This window comes from Eptesicus fuscus, chromosome 12 (genome assembly GCF_027574615.1).
Source record: "Eptesicus fuscus isolate TK198812 chromosome 12, DD_ASM_mEF_20220401, whole genome shotgun sequence".
NCBI lineage: Eukaryota > Metazoa > Chordata > Mammalia > Chiroptera > Vespertilionidae > Eptesicus > Eptesicus fuscus.
The window spans coordinates 31,709,907-31,720,263 of NC_072484.1; the positions used below are offsets into that span (position 1 = coordinate 31,709,907).

General features: G+C 53.1%; 1 protein-coding gene across 1 annotated transcript; it reads right to left on the reverse strand.

The window, feature by feature from the left end:
- Positions 1 to 355: 355 nt before the first annotated feature.
- Positions 356 to 2,886, reverse strand: NRSN2 (neurensin 2). The gene is made up of 2 exons (XM_054724455.1): positions 2,701 to 2,886; positions 356 to 781 (listed from the first exon to the last, which is right to left on the reverse strand). The coding sequence occupies exons 1-2, from the start codon at positions 2,884 to 2,886 to the stop codon at positions 356 to 358; spliced, it is 612 nt and encodes a 203-aa protein (XP_054580430.1).
- Positions 2,887 to 10,357: the final 7,471 nt, after the last annotated feature.

Consider the following 10,357-nt stretch of genomic DNA (forward strand, 5'->3'; position numbering starts at 1 on the left):
TCCGAGGCAGGAACTGGTGGTCTGAACAGGTAAGGGGCGTGGCCACAGAGAGAAAAGAGTGGGGACAGGTGGAGGGAGCTGCTCTCTGCCCCTGAAGAGCCTCGGGAAGGAGGGGAGGCGGGGAGCTCTGAGTGGACGTGGGGAAGGTTGGCATCTTGGATGAGTTGGGCCCTGCCCCCTGGGAACGGGCATGAGAATGTGAGCTCCAGACTTCCTGACCCGGAGTTGAGCCTTTTGTGGGCTTAGACAGAGGGTCCCTGCTGAAAGGGAGACGTTAAGGAGACGGTGGGGTGTGGTGAAGAGGAGGAGGGGTCCAGTCTCTGGGTCCGGTGCCTCCTCCAGCTCCGTGGGCAGCTCAAGAGCTCCACTTCGGCTGGATGGTCTGTACGGAGGACTGCCCAAAGGCGCTGGTGGGCGGCGAGAACCAAGAATGGCCACCGGCATCACAGAAGATGGGGGAGAGCTGCTGCTCTGACTCGTCCCCAAAGACCTCCACGTGGCTGTCAACTTCAGTATCCAAAGGTTCTGCCTTGGTGTCCTGGCTCAGCCAGCCGGTCATGGCCCAGAACAGGCAGATGGCCAGCAGGACCCCGGCTGCCGCGCAGAGTGCCGTGCCTGCCAGGCGGCAGGTGCCCAGAGCCTGGTTGTAGTCAGCTGCCCGCTGATCCAACACCAGGAACTCGCCCTCTCCAATGCCCTCCAGCTTGGGGGGCACGGCATAGCCAGTGGTCAGGGCTGCCACACCCAGCAGCAGAAGCAGGGTCCCCGAGGACAGGCTGATCTGGAGAGAGGCAGACAGATTGGGAGGCAGTCAGCGTCAGTCGGGGGCCCTAGGCCAAGGGATCCCTAGTGCACCTTGGATCCCAACTGGATTTAAAGGTAACCCCTTAACCCAGCCTTAAGAGATGGGAGTCACAGAGCACACCTGCTAGGATCTAACACTGTCATGTTCTATTTGGAATCTTGAGACCTCTTGATTAATTTCCTTCCCAGCTCCCACCTGGCGGTGGGTTTCCCTTGCCAACCTGAGTCCCCCTCCATCATTACTTGGGTCTTATCCCCAGTACCCTCTACCCTCTATCTCTATCTCTCTGTCTGGTTAACTCCTACACATCCCTCAGATGTCATCTCAAACCTCACCTCCTCAGGGAAGCCTTCCAAGGACACCTCCGAACTGGGTCAAGCCACCTACTCTACACTCTGCAAAGGCTCTGCCCATTCATTCTCCAGTGATTTCACCTTGGTGCACACTAGGATATGTACTTTGGTTACCATGTAAGTGATGTCGGCCTGCCCCATCACACTGAGAGCTATGAGAGCCATGAGAGCAGACTGTGTCCATTTTGGCTCACGAGGCGTCTTCCATGCCTAGCACAGTACTGGTATAGAGTCGTAGCCGAGTGAATATTTGCAGAATAACTAAATGAACCACAGTTAGGAGCTCCTTGAGGACAGGAACCATGTCTTCTTCAGTTCTGTGTCCCCAAGAGCCTAGCACACTGCCTGGCAATTTTTTTAAAATATATTTTATTGACTTTTTTACAGAGAGGAAGAGAGAGGGATAGAGAGTCAGAAACATCGATGAGAGAGAAACATCGATCAGCTGCCTCCTGCATACTCCCTACTGGGGATGTGCCCGCAACCAAGGTACATGCCCTTGACCGGAATCAAACCTGGGACCCTTGAGTCTGCAGGCCGACGCTCTATCCACTGAGCCAAACCGGTCAGGGCACTGCCTGGCAATTAGAAGATGCTTTAAAAAATGTAAAGAGGTACTGACTTTCCTGGAAATCTTCCCTGGTCACCACAGGCGCTGAGAGCATGTCTTCTCCCAGCATCCTCTGCACACCTGGCCTGAGGCTGTGGTTCACTCTGCACAGGTTGGCACCTCACCTCTCCACTAGAGTAAAGCCTTTTGAGAGCAGAGGGGAGGGACTCTCTGCCTCTGTCTTCCTATAGCGTTGATCAAAGAGCTATGCCCACTGTCAGGACTCTGCTCACTGCCACCTCCATACCGTTACCCACACAGCGCGCCCTGACTGACCACTCTACCTGGCTGATATGAATAGCAACTGTTTCTCTCACATCTTCCACTGCCCTGGAAACAGTACCCCACTAAATCACTGGGAAGCACAGCAATATTTCAGTGGGATGAACCCCATCCCTGCCAGTCAGCATAAACGATCCCCCTGGCTGCAATAATTAGTTCAGGCCGGGGCAAGTGACCCCGTCTGAGCCGATGCAATACTTGCCAGGACTTCTAGAAATAAAAAGCATTGTTTCTTTTCTGGAGGAAATACTAGAGGAAATTCTGATTTCCCTTGGATGGTGTGGAGTAGAAGATTGGGGGCAGCACAGTAGCAGCCATTGGGGAACATGTGGGCAGAACCTGAAGCTAACAGGTTGCAAGGTGGGGGTGCCATGGGAAGCCCGAAGACTAAGAGAAATCTTGAGTCCCTCAGTGTGATGGTTTGGACTGCTGGATCGAACTTTGCCTGAAGGCACACAACCTCTGATTTTTTTCTAGAAAATAAGCAGCATTTTCCCTTTATAGTTTAAACCCATCCGAGCTGGGTTTTCTATTGCTTGAACATGCAAGACTTTTAACTGCTACGCCATCCCTTTCCTTTCTATCCACCGAGTTCATCGTTTCCCGGAAGCCACAGGAAATCACCAGAGTTGCTCCTCCTCCGGCCTTACCTTCCAGCACAGTGAGGGCCAAGGTCGACGGGGACACAGAATAGGAGGCCCCTCAGGGTCATCACTGAGGGCGGTACCTGCACAGTCCTCATAGAAGAGGTGCAAGTAGGAGCGGACCCCATACCACTTGCCGTCTTCCACATTGGGGCCTGGGCCACAGCCACAGGGACGGTCACAGTTCGGCATCCTGGAGTCCTGTGGGATGGGCAAGGTTCAGCGGACAGAGGGAAGGATCAGCGAGAGCTGCCTGTGGTGACCCTCCCAGGCTCCTGAATCTTTGTGTCCCATCCACTTCTCCCCGTGAAGACACCCCTCACTCACAGCACAGCCTGGCCTTCTGGAATCCTGGCCCGGGTTTCCCTCGATTACAGTGAATGAGCCAGAGCACTGAACGGATTAGCCCGGTGCCTGGCAATTGGAGGTGTCAATAAAGGTGTGTGTTTGCTCTGGAGGCCCCTCGTGGCTGGGGCTGTGGGTTCTGGAGCCTCACTGTCTGGACTGGAACCCCTGACCCACCACTTCCTGGCTGTGTGACCGTAGACAAGCGCTTGCACTTTTCTGAGCCTTCGTTTCCTCACCTGTGAAACAGGGCTAATGATTATACCTGCTGTGTAGTTATTGTGTCTTCTGGTGGCCGTTGTGCTTATTATTATTACTGTAATTTCTTTATTATTTTTTCTTGTCCTGAACTTTTTGAGCTCCATATCTGGAGTGAGAGGTCCTCATCCCCATCTTCTCTCAAAATCTCCCCCCTTGTAGGGTACTCTTGGGGGTAACTGTCCTGGCTGCAGTCAGAGCTCCACAAACTGGAAGGCCCTAAAAGACCCCTCCCCAGGGCTGCCCCTCAGAAGGCAGCAACCTCCAAGTCCCAAGGAATCTTGACTCTACAGGCGGTGAAAGTCAGGGGCCCTTGGGATTAGGGGCTCTTAAGTTCAACAGCTGTTAGAGTTCTAGGGAACCCTATCTAAGACCCCCTCTTCTCACAAATGGAGACATTGAGGTTTCAGAATGAAAGGTACTTATCCACACACAGGTAGAACTAGAATCAAGTCGGAGGTGGGGCAGAGCTGGGGAGACCTGCGCTCCTGCCCTCCCGCCTCCAAGGTTGGCCCTCAGCCCCTCGGAGCAGCTTCAGACAAAATAAAGCAATGAGCTTACACTGAAGGGTAAGACAAATTTCCAGGCCTCTCTCGTTTCCAGTCAGATGTGGCCCTCACATTCCTGCACATACACACACACCACGGAGACACACTAATACCACAGAGACATACCCAGACAGGCACACATATCACACCGCACAGAGACCCGTGCAGATAAACACACACAGCACAAAGAAACACACAAAAACATACAAACACACATAAACGGACAGAGACACAAGTGTAGACAGCCACAGTGTGTGTTGGGGGTGTTTCTTGGAGTCCCCACGGATCCATACAAGACACAGGGGTGCTGTGGTTAAAGCCTGTCTTTAAATTCACAGCCCTTACCCACAATTCAGGCGAAAAAGAGGGGGGGAAACAAAGAAAAAAAAAATAGAGAATGGGGAAAAGCTGAGAAAGGGGGCGAGAGATCTGGAGGGCGGGCGGGGCGGAGCTCGGAGGGGCGTGGCCACTGCGGGAGCCGCCGCGGGCCGAGGAGCGCAGTGGCTCGGGTGGGAGAATGAATGGGGTCCGCCGGACAGGACGAGTTAGTGCGGCGACCATTCCCTGCAGACCCTCAGGGAGAGGATTCAGGGATGCTTGGCCTGGGTTAGCTCCTCCCCTGCGGCTGGCTGTCCTCCTCCCCCAAATATACCGAATCCCGGAATCCTGCTGGCCTAGGAGGAGGAAGGTGACCTTGACGCTGCCTTCCCGTGGGCCTCCCCCGCCCCTCCTATTCTTGGGTTGCTGGAGCCGGTCTGGCGGTCTGGGGTCTGGGGGTGGGCGGGAAAGGATGCTGAGGACACCGCGTGTACCCGGGACGAGGGTTGCCATCGAAACCTCTGGGGAGGGGGCAGGAGCTCGTTGGTAAGGGGTCAGGAAGAAGAGGGGGCTCCAGGGTGCGAGGGGGGGACTGCGGCGGAGTAGGCGCTCGGGGGGCGGGGCGGGGGGAAAGGCGCGCGGGCAGGTGACGTGCGCGAGGGCCGGAGGATGGATGGAGCCTCTCTTCTCTGCGCGGCCTCACTCGGCTCTTCCCAGAGCCCCGGGCCCGCCCACTCCAGCGTCCGCGCGGCTGAGGCCTCGAGAGGGGGCGCCCTCCTCGGGCGAGGCCAGGGAAACCAGGCCAAGTCCCCCGCCCCACAGCACCAGTGTTTCTGGCCCGCCCACCCATCCCCGGGCCGAGACTCGCTGCCTCCCTTCCCCGGGAGGTAGACTGAGTCGGGGCGGGAGGGCGATGGGATTTCAGTGGAGGGTGTGCGGGTCGTGTCCTGGAAGCCTCCGCCCCGAGGGGTCTCGGGCGCGGGAGCTGGAGCGGTCACGGCCTGGCTGCTCCCCCGAGACATCCCCTCCCAAAGCCCGAGGCACACCGGGGCTGGGGCACGGCCGAGCTGGGGATGCGGGCAGGGTGGGGGCTCCCCGGAACCCCGGGGAGGGCGGGGTGGGGGTCGGGCCGCGCGGAGCAGGGCTGAGCTCACCTCTGCCTGCTGTCAGCCAAGCCGAGTCGGAGCGCGAGCTGAGCGAAAGCCGGTTCGGTCGCGCCTGCGCCGCAGTCGGAGGTGGGGGTGATGCTGGGGTGATGCTGGGGTGGGAGCCACCCCCCCCCCCCGCCCCGCAAGGGCCGGCTCTGCAGATTGCGGACCCCTGCCGGATCACCAGCCCCTGTCCCCTTCCAGGGTTCCCTTCTCTGAGACTCCGGGCCCCTCGCAGAGACCCCACCACATCCTGGACCACACCCCTCACGCAGTCCCCTCCAACTCCTCAGCCGACTTTCCAATCACTCCCTCTCACTGAACCCTTGCCCTCACGGAGCCTCCATCTCTTCACTGTCTCCTCAGTCCGTCTCCCGGGCTCATCCCCTCTGGGAGCCCTCACTCACCCCGTATACAAACGCTCATCTTCTACCTGCAGCCTTCCTGCCCTCCCACCCCCCCACCCACCCCCATCCATCATTGAGCCTCACCTATGGGTCCCTAACAGGAATTACCTTCCTCTTATATCAGGGCCCCTTATCTTTTTCCCTCTTTGAGTCCCTACCCCCGGCTAGGGATCAGCCCCCCCACCCCACCCCCACCCCCAATCTTGAGAAGGGAGTTGGGGTCGGGGAGGAGGTGTTGGAAGGGAAGGAGCCAATGAGACAGCCTCCTTCGGTTCTCTCCGGACCCACCCCTGGTTCTGTCCTGGGCGGTGTGTGCCTGTGGCCCATCTCCCGGAGAGCCAGCCTTTGCCAAGCAAAGGCTTGTTTGTATCATTCCCTGTTATGTGGCTACAGCTTGGTTTTGTCCCACATTTGCTGTGTGGCCTTGGGAGCGCCACCGCACGGCTGGGAGCGCCACCAGCTCCATCAGGCACCGCTGCACAAACATGTCTCCACATCCTGAGCACCCATTCCGTCTGGCCCGAGCTATGGGCGCAGGGGTGAGTGAGCTCTGCACATCTCCTCCGTTCACTGTTGTACCCTGAGCCTCACATAGTGCTTGGCACTGAGTAGGCAGCTCAATAAATATTTTCTGAACACAGACTAATAAGAATATCAAATATATAGGATGAGGCAAAAGCAGATTTACAGTTGTTCATATTAAAAATAATACAATAATTAATTAATAATAATATAAGAATAAACCCTGTGTTTTGTGTACTCACAACTGTAAACCTGCTTTTGCCCCTTCCTGTACGATGCTCATTATGTGCAAAGCTTTGTCTGAGTGCTTCATAGGTATTACTTACTCATTTAGCTGTGTGTGTGTGTGTGTGAGAGAGAGAGAGAGAGAGAGAGAGAGAGAGAGAGAGAGAGAGAATAAAAGATCCTGGGGCTCAAAATGGTAGGCCTTGAGTGGAGAGGCAGGCCACATGAGATCTTTCAGGGCGTCATAAGGAGTTTAGGTCCTTGCAGAAGTGGAAAAGTCTAATGCCTCTTGAGCCCAAATAGAAAGAAATGAGCTTTTAAAAGGTGCTGGACACAGTAAAATCTATTAATTCATTAAAATGTTCCAAGGCAAAGATAAGGTTAAGGCAGCGATTTTCAACTGGTGTGCTGCAAGAATTTTTAAAACATGCCATACCTGCCTGGCTGGTGTGACTCAGTGGTTGAACATTTACCCATGAACCAGGAGGTCACAGTTAGATTCCCAGTTAGGGCACATGCCTGGGTTGTGGGCTCAATCCCCAGTGAGGGGCGTGTAGAGGGCAGCTGATCAATGATTCTCTCTCATCATTGATGTTTCTCTCTCCCTCTTCCTTCCTTTCTGAAATCAATGAATATATATTTTTATTAACAAAAATATATTTTAAAAAATAATAAAGCAAACCTAAGCCCTATGCATTGAAGCATTGTGGGTGTGGTTTTAGTACATGGAACTGGCTAGAGTCAAATGGGTAAGATGACTAAATTATTTATTATTATTACTAGAGGCCCGGTGCATGAAATTTGTGCACTCAGGTGGGGGGGGTCCCTCAGCCCAGCCTATGCCCTCTCGCAGTCTAGGATTATTTAGAGAGAGTAGAAGGAGGGAGGCGGGGGGAGAGAGAGAGAAACATCAATATGAGAGATCCACATTGATTGGTTGCCTCCCACCTGTGCCTCAACTGGGGATTAAACCTGCAAACCAGGTACGTATGTGCCCTTGACCAGGAATGGAACCTGTGACACTTCGGTCCTCAGGCCAACACTCTAAACACTGAGCCACACTGGCCCAGGCTAAATTTTTGAGAGAATGCTTCTGTCAAAGAAATCACAAGCCTGGGATAAAAAGCTCATGGTTGTTTGAATCTCAAAACGATCCTAGCACTTACATCCATTAGCATGGCTACTATACAAAAAATAAAAAAGCAAAACCAGCCCTGGCCAATTTGATTCAGTGGACAGAGAGCGTCAGCCTGCAGACCAAAGGGTCCTGGGTTCGATTCCGGTCAGGGGCAGGTCTCTTGGTTGCAGGCTCCTCCCCGGCCTGGGCCCTGGTCAGGGCTCATGCAAGAGGCAACCAATCGATGTGTTTCTCTCACATCGATGTTTCTCTCTATCTTTCCCTCTCTCTTCCACTCTCTCTGAAAATTAATGGAAAAATATCCTTGCCGAAACCGGTTTGGCTCAGTGGATAGAGCGTCAGCCTGCAGACTGAAGGGTCCCAGGTTCAATTCCGGTCAAGGGCATGTACCTTTGTTGCGGGCACATCCCCAGTAGGGAGTGTGCGGGAGACAGCTGATCGATGTTTCTCTCTCATCGATGTTTCTAATTCTCTATCCCTCTCCTTTCCTCTCTGTAAAAAAATCAATAAAATATATTTTAAAAAAAGAAAAAGAAAAGAAAATATCCTTGGGTGAGGATTAACAAAAAACAAAAACAACAAATAAAAAGCAAAACCAGAAATTTACAATCGTTAGTGAGACCTGAAGAAATTGGAACCCTTGTGTAATGTTAGTGAGAATGTAAAATGGTGTCGCTGCTATGGAAAACACTATGGCAATTCCTTGAAAAATAAAATTACCATATGATCCAGCAATTCCACTTCTGAGTATACATTTAAAAGAACTAAAATCAGGGTATCTTGAAGAGATATTTGTACACCATACTTATAGCAGCATTACTCACAAGTCTTAATGTGGAAGTAACCCAAATTTCCTTGCTATGGATAAACAAAATGTGACCCTATATAATAAAACCCTAATATGCAAATCAACTGAACGGCAGAATGACCAGTTGCTATGACACGCACTGACCACCAGGGAGCAGACGCTCAACACAGGAGCTGCCCCCTGGTGGTCAGTGTGCTCCCACAAGGGGAGCGCTGCTCAGCCAGAAGCCGGGCTCACAGCTGGTGAGCGCAGCGGCGGTGGCAGGAGCCTCTCCGGCCTTTCAAGGCAGCACTAAGGACCCCTTGGGGGATGTCCAACTGCGCTTTTGCTGGGAGCAGGCCTAAGCCGAAGTTGAACATCCCCCGAGGGGTCCTGGACTGGGAGAGGGTCCAGGCTGGGCTGAGGACCCCCCACCCCCCAGAGCACGAATGTTGTGCACTGGGCCTCTAGTATATACATACAACGGAATATTATTTAGCCTGGAAAAGAAAGGAAGTTTTGACACATGCTATAACATGGGTGCACCTTGAGGACATTATGTTAAGTGAAGTGAGATAGTCACAAAAAGACAAATAATGTAAATTCTACTTATATGAGGTACCTAGAATAGTTAAATTATAAAGTCAGAAAATAGAATGGTTTTTGCCAGGGGCTGGGGGGAAGGCGAAAGGAAGAGTTTTTTAATGGGTACAGAGTTTCAGTTTTGCAAGATAAAAAGAGTTCTGAAGATGGATGGTGGTGATGGTTGCACAACCATGGACTACTTGCCACTGATCTCTGTACCTAAGAATGGTTAAGGTGCTAAATGTCATGTTATGTGTATTTACCACAAGTTTTAAGCATCAAAATATTAAAAGAAGGAGGAGGAGAAAAAGGAGGAGCTCATCCTAAGGTTCTCAAAAGTTTGTAGGCAGGAAGTGGAAGGAAAATGCTGTGGGCCTCCCCAGGATCACAGGCAGCTCTGGGTCCGGTTGCCTTCCAGTCCGTTCCGCGTTCTTTCCCTGCTCAGGCTGAATTTCCCAGCCACCCTTGTCAGTGGGCATCCAGCTGAGCTCAGCCAAGAGGAAGAGGCAGGATAGGAGGTTAACAAGAAAAAGGGAGAAGCCACAATTTTTCTGCCCTTCTTCCTAAGCTTCTCTAGATCGCCTGATACAACCACCTCATCTGAAATAGTGGCCCCTCCTCACTCTTTATCCCCTTCACCACATGACATTATTATATACTGGTGACCCGGTGCACAAAATTCATGCACCGGGGGGGGGGGGGGCGGTGTCCCTCAGCTTGGCCTGCACCCTCTCCAATCTGGGACCCCTCGAGGGATGTCCGACTGCCGGTCCCTGTGGGATCGGGCCTAAACCAGCAGTCAGACATCCCTCTCGCAATCCGGGACCGCTGGCTCCTAACCACTCACCTGCCTGCCTGCCTGATTGCCCCTAACCACTCTGCCTGCTGGCCTGCTCACCCCCAACTGCCTCCCGCCAGCCTGCTCGCCCCCAACTGATCCCCCCCTGCCGGCCTGATCACCCCCAACTGCCCTCCCCTCCTGGCCTGATCACCCCTAACCGCCTCTGCCTCAGCCCCACCACCATGGCTTTGTCCAGAAGGAGGTCCGGAAGGTCTCCCGGTCTAATTAGCATATTGCCCTTTTATTAGTATAGATATTTAAGTGTTGATATATTGTGTGTTTCCATTCACTAGCATGTAAACCTTCATAAAGGCAAGGACTATGTCTGTTTTGCTCACTGAAGAATTCCCAATCCTTAAGACAGTGCCTGGCACAGGGTAGGCACTCAGTAAGGATTTGTTGAAAGAGTGAATAAACTTAGCAGTTGAATAAAATACACACAAAAGAAGGGGGAAAGCCCTAAGGAACACCTGACAGGTATTCATAATCTGCATTAAAAGCAGAGAGGTCAGGTAACCTAAGTCACACAGTAAATCCTTCA